This window comes from Gorilla gorilla, chromosome 4, assembly GCF_029281585.2.
Source record: "Gorilla gorilla gorilla isolate KB3781 chromosome 4, NHGRI_mGorGor1-v2.1_pri, whole genome shotgun sequence".
NCBI classification, from domain to species: Eukaryota; Metazoa; Chordata; class Mammalia; order Primates; family Hominidae; genus Gorilla; species Gorilla gorilla.
In genome coordinates, this window is record NC_073228.2 from 34,149,304 (window position 1) to 34,172,455 (window position 23,152).

The 23,152-nt window shown below is 52.1% G+C and overlaps 1 protein-coding gene across 5 annotated transcripts in view; it reads left to right on the forward strand.

The window, feature by feature from the left end:
• Positions 1 to 23,152, forward strand: part of CUEDC1 (CUE domain containing 1) — a 94,208-nt gene that overhangs the window by 50,358 nt on the left and 20,698 nt on the right. For all 5 annotated transcript variants that reach the window (XR_008679734.2, XR_008679735.2, XM_031011429.3 and 2 more), the window contains exon 2: positions 19,570 to 20,232. Coding sequence is in view for 3 of the 5 variants with exons in the window: in XM_031011429.3 (XP_030867289.1) it covers positions 19,885 to 20,232 (348 nt within the window). In the remaining 2 variants the exon portion in view is untranslated. The remainder of the gene's footprint in view (positions 1 to 19,569; positions 20,233 to 23,152) is intronic.

The window sequence follows — 23,152 nt, forward strand, 5'->3', positions numbered from 1 at the left end:
AGGGCCACCCACCTGGCCTCAGCACGCAGGCAGCGTGCACCCAGGCATCCCCTCCCCTCTGGAATACCAGAGTGACTTAGAGCTGGGTGGAGAGTTGAGCAGCAGGCTGGAGTGTGTGTGTGTGTGTGTGTGTGTGTATGTGTGTGTGTGTGTGTGTCAGAGAGAGAGAGAGAAGCTGTAGCCATTAGCCTGCTGGTCTCTAGTGGTACCGGGTGGCAATGTTCTTCGTGGTGACTTGCAGGACCCTCGAGGCATACAGCCCCCTCACTCGCTCAGGAAGGCCCAGTTAGGCCTGGCAAAAGGCCACCTGTAAAGCTAGGGACCAGCCGGTCTTTCTCCAGCACCTTTTTCTGCAGAGCCCCAGGCAGCTGGTGGGAGAGTACAAAAAGGCCTGGAAAATCCATAAACTGTATAATCAGCCCCTGCGTCTTGGCTGCTTGACTCTGTTTATTGCTTCCTGTCCCCGAAAGCCCTTTACAAAAAGAGCTGCTTTGGTAGGGGGATGAGTTGGACCCGGTGGGTGGCCTGCCCCTGTGATCCCAGCACGGATGGAGCAGGTAGCTTCCCTGAACAAGCCACCTCTGCTGCAGCCACCCCTGCAGAGCCGAGGAAGGGTGGGAATGAGGCCCCCCCACTCCCCTACGGTAGGGCGATCCCCCCACGCCTAGCCCCTAGGGCCATTTACTTTGTAATTGCCAAAGGACAGGGGTCCCATTTCTCCCAGTTTCCTTGAAGGCCTCAAGGTTAAGCTCTCCTGAAGTGCAGGAGGGGAGCAGAGTGAAATCTTAGCCTCTTGATGACCCCTGTGAAATGGGACGGGGAGCAGGGGCCATTCCCGGGGAACTAAGGGCAGGCCTGGGCCCCAGGGCTTATAAGGCTTGCTCAAAGCCTGTTTTTTTGTTGTTTGCATTACATTTTTAGAAACAGATTTTTCCTCGTTGATTGACTTTTTTCCTCTGGTGACCATATTCCCTTCCCTCCCTCCCACCTCCCCAACCTTCATCCCTCTTCTCCAGAATTCAGCCTTTCCCACCACTCCTGGTGGCTGATGTGTGACTTTTTCAGGGAACAGCTGCAGCTCGAAAAGTTGCCCGAGACACAGTGTTTCAGGGTTGCTGGGTGCCCGTGAGGATGGTTATGGGTGTTTTTCTCACCTAGGAGACGCGGTGGGGTAGGGGGGCCAGGACAGCTGCATGGTTGGAGGAGACATGCCATCTTTTGGCAAGGAAGTGCAGGAAGGCAGTCTTCCTAGAGCTGGGGCTGCCCCCTGCCAGCTGGGGCGAGGGGGTGTCTTTCATCTCTCCCAGATGCAGGGCTCCCACTGGGGTCTGGCTGCCCAGAGTCCCATCCTTCCCTCTGTGGCCGGCCTTGTGCCTCCTTTGCTTGGTCTCCCTGACTTGGAACACTTTTGACCACAAAAACCCTGATTTTATCCCTGTTGGAAACCCTCTCTGATTTTTTTTTTTTTGAAACAGGGTCTCTCTCTCTGTCACCCAGGCTGGAGTGCAGTGGAGCCATCATAGCTCACGGCAGCCTTGAACGCTTGGGCTCAAGTAATCCTCCCATCTCACCCTCCTGAATAGCTGTGACTACAGGTGTGCACCGCCATGCCTGGCTAATTTTTCGTTTTGTGTAGAGAAAGGGTCTCTATGTTGCTCAAGCTGGTCTCAAGCTCCTGGCCTCAAGTGGTCCTCTCACCTCAGCCACCCAAAGCACTGGGATTATATAGGTTTTCATATACTGTGCCCAGCCTCTGATTTAAAAAACAGTGGAGATGAGTTGGCCTGTACTTTCTCTGTGGACCTGCTGTATGGGGCTGTGGGTTGGCCTGCACTTTTCTGCAGGTGGCCTGTCTAAGCTGACTTCCACCTGGGACCTGTGTGTGTTTGAGCCTGTGCTTTGGTTGTGCAATTCTGAGCCTGCCCCACCCTCCTAGCTCCTTCCTGAAAGTGAAATGCTAGTCTTTGCTCAAGAACAAAGGCCTCAAGCTCAGCCCTGCATGTTAATAATTTTCAAGTGTGGCCACTTCCTCTTGCCTGGCCTGACTCATCCTGGCTGCTGCCCATTGTGGCTGCCATGGAAATACAACTCGAGGAGAACCCAGACCAGGACAGGGAGGCCATGCTGTGGGTGGCAGTGGAGCCTGGCAAGGTGCCCTCCTGGCCTGGGACTGCTGTGGCAGAGGAAGCATGTGGTGGGGCCTGGCCTGCCCAGCTCAGAGCTGAGGTGCCCCCTTGGTTTTTTACCTCCCTGCTCCCTGGCTGGCCCACTGCACCCACGCACTCAACGCAGTGGCTTCGCTCCTCCTCCAGGATGGCTGGAGGTGGGACCATTGCCAGGATGGCCTCAAGTGCCCAGCCCTCCTGGAAGACTCAGTTTCCCTCTTTGTCCCATGCAGAGGTGCAGAGATTCATTATTGTAAGTGGGGTGACAGCATGGTGAGGGGTTGGAGTGTGGGCTCTGGGGTAGAATCCTGACCTGGTTACTCCTGGCTGCGAGACTTGGGGCAAGGTATTTAACTCCTCTGTACTTCAATCCCCTCCTCTGCAAAATAACAGTCCCTACTTCATCGGATTGTTGTGAGGATGGCATGGCACCTGGGCCAGCTCTCTGCTATAGGGTTTGTGCCCAACCTGGAGCCTGGCTGAATGCAAAGCGTTCGGGGACTTTCCCGCAACGTCTTAAGCTGTTGAGTGCTGTGCACACGTAAAGCACAATCATTGTGGACAGTCAGTGTGGTCAGAGTGAGAGGATGATCTATCTTGGGATTCTCAAATGACTAGTATCAGCAGATCCTGGCTACAATTCACAGATGTTTCCCCTCTGGAAGCTGGGTTTTCATCCTTGCCTTTCCTGTTCATCCTTCCTCTTTAGTTATGTTGCACATGCACACAGGTTCACCATACACAAAGGTAGCATGAATCTCAATTCAACCCGTGTCCGGGCTGTGGGTCTGCTAATCCCCACAACTCTGCTGCTAGGGATACACAGACCTTGCAGGACGAGTCAGTCATATGTTTGCCACCAGCAAGCAGTGTTCAAGCACTACCTGAATGTATCATGGTTTCTTTTTTTGAGATGGAGTCTCACTCTGTTGCCCAGGCTGGAGTGAGTGGTGTGATCTCAGGTCACTGCAACCTCTGCCTCCCGGGTTCAAGCACTGAATGCATCATGGTTTTTTTTTTTGTTTTTTTTTTGTTTTTTTTTTTTCTGAGGTGGAGTCTCGCTCTTGTCTTCCAGGCTGGAGTGCAATGGCGTGATCTCGGCTCACTGCAACCTCTGCCTCCCTGCAACCTCTGCCTCCTGGGCTCAAGCAATTCTCCTGCCTCAGCCTCCCGAGTAGCTGGGATTACAGGCACCTGCCACCACGCCTGGCTAATTTTTGTATTTTTAGTAGAGATGGGGTTTCACCATGTTGGCCAGGCCGATCTTGAACTGCTGACCTCAGGTGATTAGCCTGCCTCGGCCTCCCAAAGTGCTGGGATTACAGGTGTGAGCCACCATGCCTGGCCAATGCATCATGTTTTAATGATGATTATCGAAGAAGCCAAGGGACTGAGAAATGTCTAGCTGCTTCTGGAAGATTCTGGCAACTGCTGGCTGCTTCTCATACTGTTTTCTCATATCCCTTAAGTCTGATTAAACTTGCAACCCATTTGTAGGCTGGGGCCGTTCCGGCTACATCCTCTATACAGCCCAGTCCCTCATGCCCATTCTGTGTTGGGAGAAGGGGAGCACACCATTCACACCTCCCAGGTGGCTGCTTCCCTGTGACAGACAGAGTAGGTGCAAGTTTGGGCTTGTGAGGTGATTTGGCAGTGCCTTTGTTTGATGACTGTTGCCTAAGCCCAGGTGTGCAGACTCAGTGTTTACAGAGTCCTGGTTGGCTCACGGCTGGGGCTGGAATGAAGAAAATAAATATTCAGGGGAGGGGTAGGTGGCATGGATGATCCAAAAGCCATCTGTTTAGGGCCTAGAGCCAGAGGTAAGGTATTTTTGCAGGTTTCCGTAAATCAACCAGACAGGAACTTTATGTCATGAGTGTCTACAGTGTGCACTGGCTGCTACAGGGACCAAGCAGTCTGTGAAAGTCAGTTTGTATACCTGTGGACCAGCTGGGAACCTAGAGTGGACACAGAGAATGTTGGAGGTGAAAAGAGTCTTGGAGATTATTTAGTCCTACCCTCCCATTTTCCAGATGGAAACCTGGAGGCCCAGTAGGTAAAATGATGTGTCCGAGGTCACTTGGCTAGTTAGTGATGGGACCAAAACCAGCATCCAGGTCTCTGAACTGCATCACCTTGCAAGAGAGTGGTCCTCACAATTCACTGTGTATCAGAATGACCCAGGGAGCTTGTTAGAAAGCACATCCCCAGAGCATGTTCTCAGAGATTCTGATTTAATAGTGGGTTAGAGAATATGGGTTCTTAGCAAACATCTCAGGGGAGTCTGAGGAACGTGGTTGCCACCATCCTCTGAGATACACTGCTATAGTGCAAAGAACATTTGACTTCTTAGACTGATGGAAAAGCTCATTGCATTTCCTGAAGCCTCATCAGTAGCAGTGAGCAGAACAGGCAGAGATGCAAACAGCTTGAGAGATGAGAGCATGAGGGATTAAACCCAGGCTTTAAAATGCATTGCAAGTAAGTGGTATGTCAGGAGACTTGACATGTACCTGCAGTTTCAATGTGGCGCAGTCCTGGACAACCTCTAGGTCACACACGACTCAGTGTATCTATCTATAAAATGGTGATGATGATGGTGGAAGGTAATAACCTTCAGTACTACATTGTCACGAGGATTAAATGATGTGATGCACGAGAAGCACTTTGCCTAGCACTTGGTAAATGGCAGCTTCTCTGATGATGCGTAATTGCTGGGGGTGGATGAGGGCAGGTTTCTGTTTAATGCCTTTACATAATGGACTTCTGCTGAGGGTTTCATTTGAAGAAAGGGGTTCTGGTTCTGTAACTAAAGAAAGTGTACAGACCCTTCCATCCCTGGGGGACTAGGATGCAGCAGGCTGTTTCTGCAGAGGGCTCATCCTGGTTTGTGCCTAGAACAGTGGTGCCTTTCTCTGGTCCTGACCCGCTCCCCCAGCCCCCACCTATATCCCTGGAAGATTTCAATGATCAGACCAAACAGGGACTGTTTCTCTCCATTTTCTAGAAGTAGAGATTGAGGCCCTCGGGAGGCAAAGGAAGCTGGTTATGGGACCCCTAAAAGCTCTTGTCCCCTTCCCCTGATTGTTAGATTTGGGGCTGAGGCTACCAGCCCCAGCTGGCCTGAGGTCCTTCCCTGCACTGCCTTCTAGGAGCTGGGCCTGCAGGGAACCAGGAAGCTGGTGTCTTGGCCAGGGTGTGCCACTTCCTGGTTCTGGCCAGTTTTGCTGCAAGTCAGGTCAGCCTGACCTTACCAATGCTGTAAAACCCATTCTGGGTGCAGATGGGGGAAGAGAGGGATCCCAGGGCCTCATCTGGCCCTGCTATCAGCCTAATGAAGGGGGTGGCTTGGAGGGTGGGCTGTGGGAGGGCTGAGGGTGCTGTCAGTGCACACTAGCGAGTGTGTATAGAAGAGTGACTGTAATTTTAAAAACATAGCTTCAGAGTTGGGCAAAGAGGGGAGTAGTACATTGAGTGCCTGGGCTGTGTGGGACGGTTCAAAAAAAATCCTAAAGTGTTGTCTGTGTCCTATGGCTGCGAGGGCCTGGGAGGAGCATGTGGCACTGTGCAAGTGAATGGGGTTGAGTGAGCTGGTGTGTGTGGCAGTGAGTGGGAGCCTGTTAGCACATGCAGGCATGTGAGCTGTGTGCTGGCATGTGCTGCTGTATGTGCCCATACAAGGAGAGAGCATTGGCCAGGAATCTCACGATCTGGGTTCGAATCCCAGTGCTGCAGCCACTGGGCTCTCTGACCTCTGGCAACATGCACCATGTGGAAGTGAAAACATGAGGTTTCTCCTGCCTCCCTAACTGTGGCAGCTCCAGAGTATACGTGTGGGCACGTGGGTATGTGGATGGGCAGGAGAGGGGACCTAGGCAGCTGGGCTCTGGGTGCCCCTGACTGTGCAAGGGGATCTCTGCTGCTACACAGGCGGAGCAGGGGCTGAGGCCGGGTGGAGGGAGCAGTCTGTGGTTGCGGGGGTGCAGCTGGCCCAGCAGTGAGTGGCTCTAAATTATCCCATCTGCTGTCTGGGCTGGGCCCTTCTCACTCTGCGTGGAATTTCTGATGGTGTCCCGGCTGCCTGAGGCAGGCGGCCTCCCAGCCGCAGCTGCTGCCTGCTCTTTTGAAGCTCAGCCCTGGGCCAGCCACCCCTCCCTCCCAGCCTCTGTTCCTCTGCCCTGGGCCTACATTCCTCAGCTGCCAGAGAAGGCATTTCTGAGAGGGCCACTCTGCCTGTGCTCCTGCTGCCCAGGGCCCATGGAGCCCCTCCCTTGGGGGACAGGCCCCTTCAAGCCACCTCATTCCCCTGGTTAGGAGTGGGCACCCTGCATTATTCCAATCACTTCTCCTACCCTTGGAAGCTTAGCTGGAGGGCAGGGTATGGGCAGGAATGGGCACAGGGCTGCTGGCCCAGCTCCCTGCTCCTCCCTTAGGGTCCCTGAGCCCTCTCTGCCTGAGGTCCTGGAGGTCCCTGAGTGGGGAGGCCTTTGCGCTCCACATTCACTCCCTTCAGGGCTGGATTCCCAGGCCAGACGCCTGGGCCAGACTCTAGAATCAGCCCCTTGGAACTATGTGGCCTTGGGGTGTGAATGGCCCGTGCTCATAGAGTCTTACTAATAGCTGCCCCTGACTGACAGCTTCCCTTGTGGGGTGCTGTGCATGCCCACCACAGTCAATCCCCTGTAGGAGCCCCAACTGAGAAGGTATAGGTATCCGCATATTACAGATTGCTCAGAGCAATCCTGCTTGCCCCATAAGCTGCAGGATCAGGAGGTAAGCAGAGGACTGCCCAACTCCTGACCACTCAGGCTAAAGCCCCACTCCTGACCACTCTGCTCCATGGCTTCCTACCCCAGACATAGCACCAGTAAACAACTTGTGGTCTCCCCTCCACTGGCAGCTTCCTGGCCAGACCCCCAGCCCTGTTGTGCCCCAACAGGCCCTCCACACTGTGGTTCTACCTCTGAAACAGCTATGCTATGAGCCAGCACTTTGTCCACTCGGCCCTCATTCCTTCCCTGCATCCCCAGCAGGAGGCAGGTGAGTCCCTGACCAAGGTTGGAGGGTGCACCATGGGGGTGCAGTGACTGAAGAAAGCCTGCCTAAATGATCAGAGCAGGAAGGATTGGGTTGGGATTCTTAGGATTGAAAAGGTTTTAAAGCCCTGGAGGCTCTGGGGTTTGCTTTCTTAAGATTTTTTCTACCATAATTCAGTTTTTATTTTTTTAGATCTAGTCTCGCACTGTCGCCCAGGCTGGAGTGCAGTGGTGCAATCTTGGCTCACTGCAACCTCTGCCTCCTGGTTTCAAGCGATTCTCCTGCTCCAGCCTCCTGAGTCGCTGAGATTACAAGCACCTGCCACCACCACACCCAGCTAAGTTTTGTATTTTTAGTAGAGACGGGGTTTCACCATGTTGGCCAGGCTGGTCTCAAACTCCTGACCTCGTGATTCACCTGCCTCAGCCTCCCAAAGTGCTGGGATTACAGGCGTGAGCTACTGCGCCTGGCCGTAATTCAGGTTTTTAAAAATTTTGTTTTAATTAGAGAGTAAAGACATTCTAGAACAACTTTTTTTTTTTTTTTTTTTTTTTCATTGAGACCAGGCTGGAGTGCAGTGGCACGGTCTCGGCTCACTGCAAGCTCCGCCTCCTGGGTTCACACCATTCTCCTGCCTCAGCCTCACGAGTAGCTGGGACTACAGGTGCCTGCCACCACACCCGGCTAATTTTTTGTATTTTTAGTAGAGATGGGGTTTCACCATGTTAGCCAGAATGGTCTGAATCTCCCTACCTCGTGATCCACCTGCCTCGGCCTCCGAAAGTGCTGGGATTACAGGCGTGAGCCACTGTGCCCGGCTAGAAAAACTTTTAATTAGAGACACTATAGGTTGGAAGTTAAGAAGATCATGGACTCTGGGGCCAGACTGTTTGGATTCCAAATCGGGCTCTGCCACTGACTGTGTGACCCTGTGTAAGTTATTTAATCTCTCTGAGCCTTAGTTTTCTTTTCTGTGAAATGGATATATTCATTGCTGTACTGTGGGGATTTGATGAGATAATGCATGCCAAGTATATAGAAAATGCATGTACCTACCAAGTGCTCACAGACGTTTGCTATAATTATTATTAAATAGTAACTTATGTCTGCTGTAGATAATATAATATGCAAAAGACATGGCCAGGCGCAGTGGCTCATGCCTGTAATCCCAGCACTTTGGGAGGCCTAGGCAGGCAGACTATCAGAGGTCAGGAGTTCGAGACCAGCCTGGCCAACATGGTGAAACCCCATCTTTACTAAAAATACAAAAAATTAGTTTGGCATGGTGGCACACACCTGTAGTCTCAGCTACTCTGGAGGCTGAGGCAGGAGAATCACTTGAACCCGGGAGGCAGAGGTTGCGTAAACTGAGATCACATCACTGCACTCCAGCCTGGATGACAGAGACTCCATCTCAAAAAAAAAAAAAAAAGAAAAAAGAAAAAGATATAAAAATCACTGGCAATGCTATTACTTTAATGTTCTTAGTAATCCAATAATAATGGATTATTTGCATAATTTATTTTTAAATTAATAAATGAGTATCAATCAAAATTTTAGAGGTATACAAGAATCTGTAGTGGAAAAATTTCCTTGATCTATCTCTTATGACCCAGTTCTCCCCAAGGGAAACATATATTATCAGTTTCTTGTGAATCCTTTCGGATTTCATACACACACACACACACACACACACACACACACACACACACACACACAACATAATGCACTATAGTAGAGTGACTGTACTCATTGTTTTGTACCTTGCATTGTTCCCTTAGGTCTTGGGCTAAAGAGACATATTGAAATCCCTCATTTTTGTTTGTTATCGAATAGCATTATATATAGAGAGGAGGATGCTGATAATGTATCATATTTTCATCAGCCTGCTACGGGTAGACTTGTAGAGTGTTTCCAGTCTTCTGCTGTTAGACTATTACAAGGAATATCCTTATGCCCATACTCAACACAGTTGCAAACATATCATCTGTAGGTAAATTTCATAGAAGTGGAATTCCTGAATCAGTAGGTAGGTGCAAAGTGTGCCTTAGTGTGGAGGGTAAGGGCAGGGGTTGGGAGTTCTGTTTGCAGGACCCTCCTCTGCCCATCCCAAGCACTCCTTTCTAATCATGGGTTCCTTGACCCGGATTACCTGGGCATGTTCGGATGCTAAATTGTGGGGCATGGATTGCTGCCTGTCCGGGGGCCCAGAGGTGTCTCCTGCTGCTGTCCAGACCTCAGAACTCAGCCTGTTGGGGGGCCTTCAGCCTGACTGCCTATAGGAGAAGCCCAGGGAGGAGCAGCTGACCCCTTTTCCCAAGAAGCTGGGCCTGGTCCAGTATGAGCTCATGCCTGGAGCCAACCCAGCTTCCTTGGCCCTGCACCTGAGTTACCAGTGGCCTCCTTCCTCCAGCGTGGGCCCTTTGACTTGGTAGCATGAATGCGCATGTTCCTGCCAGCCCAGTGGGGTCCCCTAGAGCTGTGGCACCTGGGAGGGGAGGGGCAGGGGGACAGTAGCCCCCTTAATCCGCTGAGGTTTGATCTCCTCCCAGGCACCTGAGTCGAATATCTTGGCTGAGCTGGTGGCTTTTGTTTATGGAGTGAGGGACTGTTGTGGAAATAGTCCCCAGCCAGCCCAGGTTGTGGTGGAAAACAGTTGGTTGCTCAGGCAACTTGACAACTTCAATAGGGTGGGAAAAAGTTTTTGTGAGGAAACTGCCACTGTTTTGTCTTCTCCTTTGCTTCCTGGACATAAGCACCATCCCTTATACCTCCAGTGGCACCCAGGCACCCCCAGCCTCTCCAGGGGCAACCCTGTCCTTTAGTATTCAATTTAACTCACAGTTATTGAGTTCTTGCTGTGTGCCCAGCTCTGTGCTTGGCTCTAGGGAATATGGAATGGTGATCAAGCCCAATGGATACAGAGTGTTAAATCTGGAATCGGACCTTCTGGGTTCAAATTTCAGCTTGGCCACTTAGCTGTGTGACCTTGAACAAGTTACTCAACCCTTCTACGCCTCATTTTTCTACTATGAAGTGGAAATAGCAGTAGTAATATGCACCTTGTAGAGCTGTAGAGAGGATGAAGAGAGTTAACATGCAATAAGGCACTTTGAGTAGTGGCTAGCATATAAGGAAGCAGGCAATAAGTGTTATCTATTCTCATTATGACTATTATGACCATTATCTTGCTAAGATGAACCAAACAAATGACATGTTTCTCTGCTGAGAAGCCTCATCTTGGATCTTTTTCACTGGAAGGCAGAGTTGGCTTCTTGATGGTGCCTTTTGTGGCAGCCACACCTGATATTTGGGCCTCAGGAGCAGAGATGAATGATGATGTCCTTAGGACTGAGGCTCTGGGACCAGTTTGTCCATAAGGGACCTCATTGACCTCCTCTGAAACCTCTTGCCCTCGTCCCTGCCCCACATCTCCCATTGGCTACAGACTTGGCCACAAGTGTTGAGGCAGGAGAGAGAAAAATTAGAAAAGAAAAGGTCTTTTTTGAATCGTATTTTTTCTTTTGATTTTTTTTTGAGACAGAGTCTCACTCTTGCTCAGGCTGGAGTACAGTGGTGTGATCTTGGCTCACTGCAACCTCTGCCTCCTGGTTCAAGTGATTCAAGTGCCTCAGCCTCCCAAGTAGCTGGGATTACAGGCATGTGCCACCACACTGGGCTAATTTTTGTATTTTCAGTAGAGACAGGGTTTTACCATGTTGGCCAGGCTGGTCTCAAACTCCTGACCTCAGATGATCTGCCCGCCTCGGCCTCCCAAAGTGCTGGGATTACAGGCATGAGCCACCAAGCCTGGCCTTTCTTCTGATTTTTAAAGATTAAAAACAATTTTTAAAGGAATGCCCCACCCTTACAGATCTAAGTGATAGGGGTGGAGGTGGCCAAGGCATCATGCCATGCCCAGCCTGCACAGCTCATGGAGTAGCCTTTGGAAGGCAGGGGCTGCCCCCAGCCTCACCCCTGCCGGCAGCTCTGCTGGGTGGGCATGGAAACCAGGTGTCCTGCTTCTCTGGGTGGCAGTGGGGCTTCTTCCTGGCAAAGAGGTTTAGGAGTCCTTTTATCAAATCCTTATGGTTTTGTTTTGTTTTGTTTTTGAGACGGAGTCTTGCTCTGTCACCCAGGCTGGAGTGCAGTGGTACGATCTTGGCTCACTGCAGCCTCCACCTCCCGGGTTCAAGCAATTCTCTGCCTCAGCCTCCCGAGTAGCTGGAATTACAGGCACCCACCACCATGCCTGGCTAATTTTTGTATTTTTAGTAGAGATGGTGTTTCACCATTTTGGCCAGGCTGGTCTTGAACTCCTGATCTCGTGATCCACCTGCCTTGGCCTCCCAAAGTGCTGGGATTACAGGTGTGAGCCACTGTGCCCTGCCAAATTCTCATGTTTTACAGATGTAGAAGAGATGAGTGGTCCAGAGAAGTACCCAAGGTCACACAGCAGCGCATGACAGCATTGTCTGTCTCTCCCCTGCTCCTCCTCCTCCTCCCCTAAGGTCCAGTGGCCTCTTTTCTCCAATGGCTGTGCCCGAGGGTCCTCTTTGCCCTTCCTGGCTGCCTGGGGGTGGGCACAGGTGTGGCTGCCCAGCAGTTCTGGGGGCCTCGGGAATGAGGCTGGCTTTGTTGCAGCCCCGGCAGCTGTGGCCATTTGGGTCGAGTTTCCATTAAGCCTTTTCCGAGCCTTGGGCAGGAGCAGGAGGCTCAGCGTTTAAAGGTCACCCGGCTTTTGAAGCTGCAGCGACATTAATAGCTTGGGAGGAAAACAAGCCTGTGCAGGGGCAGGAGGACAAGGCGTCTCTGTCAGGGCTGCCTGAAACACACACACACACACACACACACACACACACACACACACACACACACACACACACCCTGAGAGCCTCTGTCTCTTGCTCTCCTCTTCCCTTCCTTTCACCCCCTTTTGGGGCCTCTTCAGCTCTGAAGCCAAGAAGCTCAGGCAGATTTCCCTGCACCCCACCCGCTCTGAGGTGACAATTGGCCGAGAATGCAGCTGCCCCAGCCCAGCAGCCTCTGCCATTACACACTTGAGGTTTCCGCAGGACTCAACCATGGTTACACAAGTCTCCCAGGGTCATATGACCTCATTCTGGCCCCACTGGCTTTTGCAGCCTGGATTCCTAATGAGACAGAGTGAGCCTGGCCTGCGTGTCCCCATACGGGAAATGAGAGCGCTGGCAAGTGGCTTGTCTTGCATGCCAGTTCTAATCACTTGGTCGTGGCTTGCACAGAGGCCGTGTTGCAAAGGGTTCTGAGGTTGTGTGTGTTCTGTAGGACAGTAATACCTGGGTGGATTAGTGATGTCTGCCAAGGATGAGGGCTAGAAGGTGGTGGCACATGTGCCAAAGATTTCCCGCCTAGGATTAAATGATTTGACAACTCTGCGGGTCTTGGGTACTAAGACCCCTGAGGCAACTGGGTGGTTCTTCTCCCTTTTAATCAGGCCAAGGGTGGGGGTGGGGCACATTCTTGGGTTCTGAGAGAAAAGCCACTCTGGCCCTTTCCCTGGGAGCTGCCCGGGCCTGAGCTCTGGGACACCACCTAGTGGCCTGGCTTGGCAGCACCACTGGGCTGTGCCAGATCTTAGGCAAGAAGCAAATCCCTCTGCAGGTAGGCATCACGGCAGTCACAGATGGACGTAGGGTCTGCTCCTTGGTGATTTTCAGAGGAGGGAGCCTGGGGTGCACAGAGACAGAGCTGGTCTGAGGAGTCCTACCCTCCTTCCAGAAGAGTGGCCTCTGGGTGGGACACAGGAAGGTGCTGGCAATTGGGACCTGTGGCTTCCTGTTCTAACTCCCACCTTTCAGGGTTGGGCCCTGGTCCTCCTGGGGGGCAGAATGGAAGGTCAAGTCAGATCTAGGAGGGGGTTAGCCTCCTGCCCCCTGGTGCTGGCACTGGCTTGGAAAGGGGCAGCCTGCCATCAGCCTTGTGTCCACGTCACTGGGCTGCCTTGGCCTCAGACCCCTTGTCTGTGAAGTGAGATAATAACGCATTCCCTTATATATCTTCTAGGTTTGTTGTGAGGAGTAAATGAGTGTGTAGGGGAGAGAGGGCTTTGGAAACTGAAAAGGCCCCTCCCATCATTGCTGTGAGCCGGAGGAGGAAGGAAAGGGAGGGAAATCCACAGTTATGGCACTCCTCCATCTTTCCTTCCCTTCTTTACTCATTCGCCTAATAAATGTCTATTGACCATGCCAGGCACTGATTTGGGCACTGGGGATACCACAGTGAGTATAGCAAAGCCCCTGCCCTCATGGAGCTTACATTCTAGTGGAGAAGATATCAGTGACAAATGTATAATATTCAAGGTGGTCTGTTTCATGAAGAAGACAGGGAAGCCTAAAGGGTTAGGAACACTGGGATGTTGGGGGGTGGACTTGCCACTCTGTTCCCCCTCAAGGTGATGGTTGAGTAGGGACCAGAAGGAAGGGAGCCATGCAGATATGTGGGAGCAGAACGTAGCAGTTGGTGGAAAAAGTAAGTTCAGAGGCCCCTGGGTGGGAGTGTGCTTGGCTCGTTGGTGGACTAGCAAGGATCCAGGTGGCCGCAGAGAGTTAGGCTCTGTCTGTATGTGTGCGTGCACATTTGACAGCGAGGTGTCATGGGCAGGACCATGGGGGTTGGCCACAGTAAAGCTCTGGGTATTCTAGGGACATGGGAGCCATTGGGAGGCATGGAGCAGAGGAAGGGCATGACCCCTGTGATGAGGGGTCTCTAGGCCAACACGTGGGAGGCAGGGAGCTAGGGAGGGTGTGGTAGCTGTGGAGGTGGTAAGGAGTGGCCAGATTCAGAAATCATTTGGAAGACGGGGAAGACAGGCTTCGCCATAGATTGGACATAGAGTATAAGACAATGAGAGCACTCCAAGATGACTCCAAAGGTTTTGGCCGGAGCCAGGGAGAGTTGCCATTAACAGAGATGGAGAAGGCAGGGGAGGAGCAGGTTGGGGTCGGAGGGAATCACAGGTCGGATGGTTCCATGTTGTTGGAGCTGCTGTTGGATGTCCAAGTGGAGGCAGCAAGCAGGCTGTATGAGTGTGGAGTTGAGGGGAGTGCCCGTGGGAGAGGTCGGAGCACATGAAAGCCAGTGTTTAGTATGCAGATGGTATTCCAAGCCATGGGGCTGGATGAGATTGCTCAGGGAGTGAGTCTAGCCCGGGAAAAGGTCCCAGGCCTGTGCCCCAAGCCACAGCAGCCTGTGTCACTGGTGCTTATTATACGCCAGGTACCCGTGTATGTTCTATTAATACTCCTTCCCTATGTCTACAAATGAGGGAGCTGAGGTGCAAAGAAATGAAACAATTTCCCCAAGTCACACAGCCTTACTAAGGTCACAAAGTGCACCCAGGACTCTGGCTCACCAGCTCTCACAGCCCCCATGCAGACCCTCGCTGGCCCTGATGTACCAGGCAGGAGGCTGGCTGGGATGACCTTGGGCAAGGCCAGATGAACTGCACTGGGGCAGCTTGCCCACCTCCGTGGGCCAAGCCGGGAGTGACTCAGGCCTTGGCTGCGTGCTTATGCTAGGAGAGGAGGTTGGCTGTTTGCTGCCCCTGCCAGGCCTGGATTCCTTCACAGGGGAGGTGGAGGGCCACTCTGATCCTGGCTTCCTGGGACCTGGAGGAGGACAGGTGTGGGGTTTCTGCTTCCCAGTCTCCAGGTCATCCACAACCATGAGTTCAGGGGAGCCTTTGAGTCAGCCTCCGAGAGGTCTGATGAGCCCAGTGGGTTGTTTGCTTCCTTTTTCAGAAGCCAGTCAGGGGTTATGTCCCTCTGTTTCCCTGCCAGTGCTCAGCAGCTGGGGTTCTGAGAGGTGGTATGGTTTCTCCAAGGTCACAGAGCCAGCTCTGGAGCAGAGCCAAGAGACCTTGCTACCATGCTGTCTGGGTCATGTTTCCTGTGCTGAAATGTCCTCTGGGCTGTGCCCAGTCTCCTGAGCCTGGGGCACACATGGCTGAATTTCTTATGCTCCTTGGCTCATAGCCCTGTGAGCCTTACTTGGCATTTTTGCCTCTTAGGAAGTGGGTTCCTATTCTGGCCTCTCCAGATACTGGCTGTGTGACTTTGGGCAATTTACCCAACCTCTCTGAACTGGTTCCCACAGCTATGAAATGGAGACAGCAACACCTGTCTCATGGAGTTGTAATAAAGATTAAATGTGAAAGCACCTGGCACAGGCTCGTAAACCTGTCGCCTACTTGCTTTAATCCTTTCGCGTATTTTAAACTGCTTTTCATTTGAGCAGTGCTAGTTGCAAAAGGCAGCCTGGCATGGACAGCTCTGACCCTGCTCCCAGGCACACCACAGCCATGGCCTCAGACTCTGCCCTGAGCTTAGCCAGGGGGAGAGAGGGACAGTGCTCTGAGAACTGGGGGCCTCTATAGTCCACCTGGTTCTAACTATAGGCAGCCTGGGAGTCTCTGAGACCTTATAGAGTCCTGTGGAAATGGTACTTCTGTTAATCAAAATGCTTCCCATTACTGCTTCCTTGTGTTTCCCATTACTGTTTCTGAGCCACTCTCCTCATCCACAGAACCACCCTTTGATAGAAAAGTCTAGACTTTGCCTTTACTCGCTGTGTGTCCTCAGGCAACTCCCTCCTAGACTTGGGTCTCAGGCTCTTCACCTGTAATGTGAGGCAGGGTGTGGGGCTGGGCTGGAGTTGTCAGTCCTTTACATTTTGTGGTCCCCACAAGGATGCTTTCAAAGCTTTGCACTTGGGTCAAATGGAAGCGGCTGCTTGAGCTGCTGTGTCTCCAGTTGCCCAGGCCAGCCCAGCCTCCCCTGGGGCCATGAGGATCAATATTTCCTTACAGAGGGCTGAAAGAATTCCAGGGATTGACATCCAGGTGCTGGGGAAGACCCTCCTAGAATCTCCCTACCCCATCCCCCCTGTGAGGGCAGCTTGGCCAGTTTACCCACTGCTCCTGGCTCTTTACCAGCCTCCTGGGGCAATGATAACTCGAATGCAGCATAGCCACGTTCTAGGCAGTGTGCTGAGGATTATCTTATTTCATTCCCATTGAAACCCCCTAAGGGATACATCCAGATGAGGGCATAGGGCCACGGAGAGGATGGGAGACTTGTCTGAGGTCCCACAGCTGGGGAGTGCGGAGGCCTTGTCTGAACTGGTGCGTGTTCCCTATAAGTGGCAAGAGTGCGAGGCTTCTGGAGCTTCTCAACACTCAGAGAGGCCCAGAACCCGAGGGAGCTGTCCAGAGGGCTGCTAATGGGGAAAATGTCGGTCTTGCCATCTTCTTTCTTCCTCCCCTGGGGGCGGCCCAGGTCATCTTTCTCCGAGGGATTGCCTTTGGCAGAGTGAGACCTGGGTCCCTCCATCTCTGTTAGTAAATTACTGGAGGGGCAGAGAGATGATGGCTTTACTCCAGAAGGCCTTAACACAAGTCACTGACCCCTGTGTGTGATGACACTAGGACAGCAGACAGTAGCCCAAGGCATCAGCTTCTGGGGCCTCCTGGCCCTGAGGTCTGTGTTAGAGGCTTGAGGGCAGGTCCCCAGAGCCCAGGACAAAGGCAGCTGTCAGGGTGGAGCCCTGCCTCGGAGGGCATTTCGGCCGAGGCGAAGCTGCATACTCTTCTGATGTGTGTGGGTTGGTGGGAGATGTGGGTGTAGGGGTGTTGGTTTGTCTAAAGCCAGCTATGGGAAGCCATGTCATACTTGGCTACCTTCCTATGTTCCTTCTCACAGCAAAACTCTTGGACTGATCATTTGAAGTCACCCCTCTGTGTCTTCTTGTGAAATGGCTTGGGCGTCTCTGGGCTCTGACTTGCTCATCTGGGAAGAGATGGGGTAGAGGGAGTTGGATTATAAATCGTGCTTCACTCAGTCAATAGAATGCTACTCAGGCACTAAAAATGATGGCGTAGCCCTATGTATTCTGACATGGGAAGATGGCCACAATATCTTATTATGTGGAAAAAACTAGTTGCATAGAATTTATGGTTTGATTACATTTTAGTAAAGTAAATTCATTTATGGTGGTATATGCAAAGAAAAAACAATGCTGGGCGCAGTGGCTCACGCCTGTAATCCCAGCACTTTGGGAGGCTGAGGCAGGTGGATCACTTGAGGCCAGGAGATTGAGACCAGCCTGGCCAACATGGTAAAACCCCATTTCCATTAAAAATACAAAAATTAGCCCCAGGCGTGGTGGCACGTGCCTGTAGTCCCAGCTACTCAGGAGGCTGAGATGGGAGACTTGCTTGAACCTGGAAGGTGGAGGTTGTGGTGAGCCAAGATCACGCCACTGCACTCCAGCCTGGGCTAGAGCCGGACTCTGTCTCAAAAAAAAAAAAAAAAAAGAAAAAAAGAAAAGAAAAAATCGAGATGTAGACACACTAAAGTGTGAACTGATTTTCTCAGGGGTTGATGTACTCACAAAAACATCTTGGCCAGACGTTGAAGCTCATGCCTGTAATCCCAGCACTTTGGGAGACCAAGGTGGGCAGATCACCTGACGTCAGGAGTTTGAGAACAGCCTGACCAACATGGCAAAACCCCATCTGTATTAAAAATACAAAAAAAAAAAGCCAGGCTTGGTGGCGTGTACCTGTAGTCCCAGCTACTCGAGAGGCTGAGGCAGGAGAATTGCTTGAACCTGGGAAGCAGAGGTTGCAGTGAACCAAGATCACAGCATTGCACTCCAGCCTGGGCGACAAAGTGAGACCGAAAAAAAAAAAAAAAAAAACACACATTTCTATATCAGCTGTTAAGATTGTGACTCCAAGTCCTAGAAAAGTGAAAACAAGTTTGCACCTGTTTCATCAAACTCAAGGATATTATTTGATGGAATTGTCCCTTAAAATAAAGCTGCCACTGTCAGAAGTTGGTGTTTTTAGGCGCATTCCATTCCCAGTGGTCTGTGCTAACAGAAATGCAACCTTGGCAGTGATTTACATGCCTGGGTTTGAGTGGGCCGGGCGGTTTTCTGTGGCAGATTAAGGTCCCTCATTGTGCTTGATTTTCAGTTCCACCTATACATGTTGTCAGGACACTGTGCTGACCCTGGGGGCTGAGGGACACACATTGGCTGGGGCAGAGGAACTGGGCTTGGTGGGGATAAGAACAGAATTTATGGCCGGGCACGGTGGCTCACGCCTGTAATCCCAGCACTTTGGGAGGCCGAGGCGGGCAGATCATGAGGTCAGGAGATCGAGACCATCCTGGCTAACATGGTGAAACCCTGTCTCTACTAAAAATACAAAAAAAAAATTAGCCGGGCGTGGTGGCGGGTGCCTGTAGTCCCAGCTACTTGGGAGGCTGAGGCAGGAGAATGGCTTGAACCCGGGAGGCGGAGTTTGCAGTGAACTGAGATCGCGCCACTGCACTCCAGCCTGGGTGACAGAGCGAGACTCCGTCTCAAAAAAAAAAAAAAAAAAAAACAATTTATGATGTATATGGTTTCTCAAGACAACTTTGAGAAAAAACTTCTAGAATTTTTAAAAATATGTAAGGACACTGAGTGTTCCATAAGAACAAACGTGTCTGTGATATAAATAAAACATGTCGGCCTGACATTGGGGTAAGGAAAATGAAGTCCAGGAGTTGACAATGGCCTTGCATCTCTCTTTTGGGCTGGTGCTTCTCAGGGGAATGGACTGAGTTTTAGGGCCTGACATGAGTTTTCCAAGAGTGGGAACTGGGCCTCCCCTATTAGCCCGAGGCTCTGCAAGGATGGAACCCTGTTTCCTCTCTCAGGCTGGAAGCTCCCGGTGACACTGGAGGGTCCCGCTTCTCATCACTGCTGTCCCCCGGGGTTCGATGGAGCTCTGCACAAGATTCCTGCCCTGGTGGTGGGACCACGATGTTGGGGCAGTGACGTGGGAAGATGAGAACAGGGACTAGAGATCAGAGAGGCAGGACATCTTTAAAGAGCCCCTCCTGCCTCACTCAGGTCTTCAGGGGTCTTTGGCAGTATGTGTAATGGTAGAGACCAGTGACTTGGGGGCCATATGTCCCAGATTCAAATCCTGGCTCCTCCACTAACTCAGCGTCTATACCTCACTTTTCCCATCTGCAACATGAGGATACTAGCACATACCTTACAGTATTGTCATGAGTTGGCCCACATAGAGCACTTAGGATGGCACCTGGGTCGGAGGAATCCCTTGCTAACTGGTAGCTGTCCTGTGCTAGTAAAGAACTGTGGGGGTTTCATTATTGAAGCCGGGGAGAAAGCATGAGGAAGAAGCAAGCCTCCCTTGCCTGTGGTAGGGGTCGCGGCTCCCTGCCCTCATTTCTTAGTAGCCCTTGGCCGCCACCCTGAGCTCATGTTTTGTTAGCCTCGGCCCTGACTCCATCTCTTTCGGTTTCAGGTGGGACCATCCGTGAAGCCGGTGCCAGGATGCACCGGGGGTGTGGATGACCGGCCGCCAAGCCCCAGCACGGCCCGGTCCCGCATGCCACCGCCTCGCGAGGACCGCTCTCCAAGGGCCGCCTGGGGCCCCGCGCCCGTACTCTCCTAACCCGGAGCTCTCGGCAGCCCATTGCTGCCTCGCTACCCGGGGCGGAGGAGGCGCAGGAGTGAGCTGCCCGAGACCGCAGGGCAAGCAAGCGGCTGACAGCGGAAAGACCCTGGGGAAGGGGCTTTGCGGCCGGCTAGAAACATTTTCCCCAAGCGGCTCCGCAAAATGACCAGCCTGTTCCGCCGGAGCAGCAGCGGCAGCGGCAGCGGCAACGGCGGGGGTGGCACCGCCGGGGCGCGCGGGGGCGGGGGAGGCACGGCCGCCCCCCAGGAGCTCAACAACAGTCGGCCTGCCCGCCAGGTGCGCCGCCTGGAGTTCAACCAGGCCATGGACGACTTCAAGACCATGTTCCCCAACATGGATTACGACATCATCGAATGCGTGCTGCGCGCCAACAGCGGCGCTGTGGATGCCACCATAGACCAGCTGCTGCAGATGAACCTGGAGGGCGGTGGCGGCGGTGGCGGCGTCTATGAGGACAGCTCCGACTCGGAGGACAGCATCCCCCCGGAGGTAGGGGCGCAGCCCGGGTAATTCCAACCACCACTGGAGGACAGCATCCCCCTGGAGGTAGGGGCACGGCCCGGGTAATTCCAACCACCACTGGAACCTCTAAGAGGACCTGGGTTACTCCACTGTCTGGGTTCTAATTAGCAAGCAGCCTTACTTCCCCTAGGGAAAAGTACCATCCGTCAGTCACCTTATTTTATGGGCAGAAATCATGCAGTCATTCAACAAACACTGAGCACCCACTCAGTGGTTTGCGAGACGTGGCACTAGACCCTGAGTCAGGAGGCATCAGAATCAAGGTGCTTGTTAAAAATGCAGGTGCCTGGGCCCCACCCCACCATACTGAACTCCACTTCCAGGCGTAGAGTCCGCTAGTGGCCAAGTCAGACCAAATTTCTGCCCTCCTGGAGCTCACAGTCCAGTGTGGACTAGAAGCGCGAGTCGGGTACTGACGGCCAGAGTGGTAAGTGCTCGATGGAGACGTGGAAGCAGCAGAAAGGAGTGACTTCCCGGAGGAAGCGATGGCTAAGCCGAAACCCTAAGCTGAGACCCAAAGGAAGAGTGAAGCCGGGGGAAGGGTGTGCAGGCAAAGGGAACAGCTTGTGCAGAGGCTGGGAGGTGAAATAGTGCCTCACTGGCTAGGGAACTGGCAGCACGACCATCTGTCAGGGTCCTAGAGTGAGAGGAGATCAATGAGGTTGACAAAGCCCTGACGCTGAGAAAAAGAGTGCGGCTGGGGCCGGGCGAGGTGGCTCATGCCTGTAATCCCAGCACTTTGGGAGGCCGAGGGGGGCGGATCATGAGGTCAGGAGTTCGAGACCGGCCTGGCCAATATGGTGAAACCCCATCTCTACTAAAAATACAAAAATTAGCCAGGCGTGGTGGTGCGCACCTGTAGTCCCAGCTACTCGGGAGGCTGAGGCAGGAGAATCGCCTGAACCCGGGAGGCAGATGTTGCGGTGAGCCGAGATCATGCCACTGCACTCCAGCCTGGGTGACAGAACAAGGCTCTGTCTCCAAAAAAAAAAAAAAAAAAAGAAAGAAAAGAAAAAGAGTGCGGCTGTATCCTGGGAGCATAGCCACGGAAAGGGAGTGAGGAATCAGACTTGCCAGTTAAATCCCTCTGACTGTGGCCTGATGGAAACAGTAGTGAGCCATAGCCAAGCAGTCTCTCCAGGGAAGTGGCTGGAGAGAGGGGACCTGCGTACTGCATCAGTACCCACCTGCTGGAGGTTGTGAGTCCTTTCCAGTCCCACCCGAGTTCAGTGGACATCTGGCCACCCAGTATCAGCAGAGCCTGAGGTGCTTGGTGCAGAAGGGTGAGGCACACAGAGCCTGTTAATCAGAGGGGTGTTGTCCACAGGGCCATCTGGGACATGCAGCCATGGACAAGACCAGGACCAGCAGGATTTAACTCCACTCTTTATTGAGTCCCGACCCGTGCCAGGCATCATCCTAAGTGCTTTAGATGTATCATATCTTCTTTTTTTTGTTTTTTTGTTTTTTGTTTTTTTGAGACAGAGTCTTGCTCTGTCGCCCAGGCTGGAGTGCAATGGCACGATCTCGGTTCACTGCAACCTCCACCTCCCAGGTTCAAGCGATTCTCCTGCCTCAGCCTCTCGAGTAGCTGGGACTACATGCATGTGCCATCATGACCGGCTAATTTTGTAGTTTTAGTAGAGATGGGGTTTCACCATGTTGGCCAGGCTGGTCTCGAACTCCTGACCTCAGGTGATCTGCCCGCCTCGGCCTCCCAAAGTATTGGGATTACAGGCATGAGCCACTGCACCTGGCCCAATGTGTCATCTCTTCTAATCCTCACAAACTTTGTGCTGTGGCATTATTATCACCCTTGTTCATCAGCCATCCTGCAGGGCGAAGTCTCCTTGCTTTTCCTCCTTAGTGGGTGCTGCTGAGACTTCCCCTAGAGGTGGAAAAGCTCTGTTGGCAAAGACATCTGGCTCATCCCTGTGTCATCTGCAGCACCCAGGACAATCCACGCACATAGCAAGCGCTCAGGGAGTGTTTGTTGAATGAGTACATGTTGCTGCTGTCTTTGTACAGTTTTCTATTGTCTCTCTCCTTGGGAGACCACTCCTTTGATCTACTTGGAGTAGGTGGTGGAAGGAATATTGGAAAATATGGATCCTCTTTGTAGAAAGAAGGAGAGAGAGAGAGTGAGAGTATGCGTATGTATGTGTGTGTCTGCAGATACAGTTGACCATTGAACAATGCAGGGGTTAGGGGCAGTGAATCCTCCCCTTGCAGTCAAAAATCCACTTTTTAATATAACTTTTGATTTCTCCAGAAATTGACTGCTAATAGCCTATCATTGACCTCAAGCCTTAACTCAAGCCTTAACATAAACAGTCGACTAACATATATTTTGTGTGTTGTATGTATCATATACTGTATTCCTACAATAAAGCTAGAGACAAGAAAATGTTAAGAAAATCATAAGCAAGACAAAATATATTTTCTATTCATTAAGTGGAAGTAGATCATCGTAAAGGGCTTCATCCTCATCTTCTCACATTGAGTAGGCTGAGGAGGAGGGACAGGAGGGGTTGGTTTTGCTGTCTCAGGGGTGGTGGAGGTGGAAGAAAATCTGCCTGTAAGTGGACCCATGCAGTTCAAACTCTTGTTATTCGAGAGTCAACTGTATATGCTTTAAGTGTGAACTGGAAAGAAAGCTCTCTGCAAGCTCTGACCCTTTCTGCAGTCTGATTTGCCCTGACAGTCTGGCAGGTAGGGTAGTATTTTCTCCTTTGTCCATGGCCCCCACAGTCCTATAGACCTCTGCAAGGCTTCACCACCCCCTAGGTAGGCCCTTGCTGTGTGTGCACTTCTGTTTTTCTAAGAATCTTGCTCTCCAAATTGAGCCCCCTCCCGGTACCCCTCCCCTCCCTTGGCAGTCTCCCCA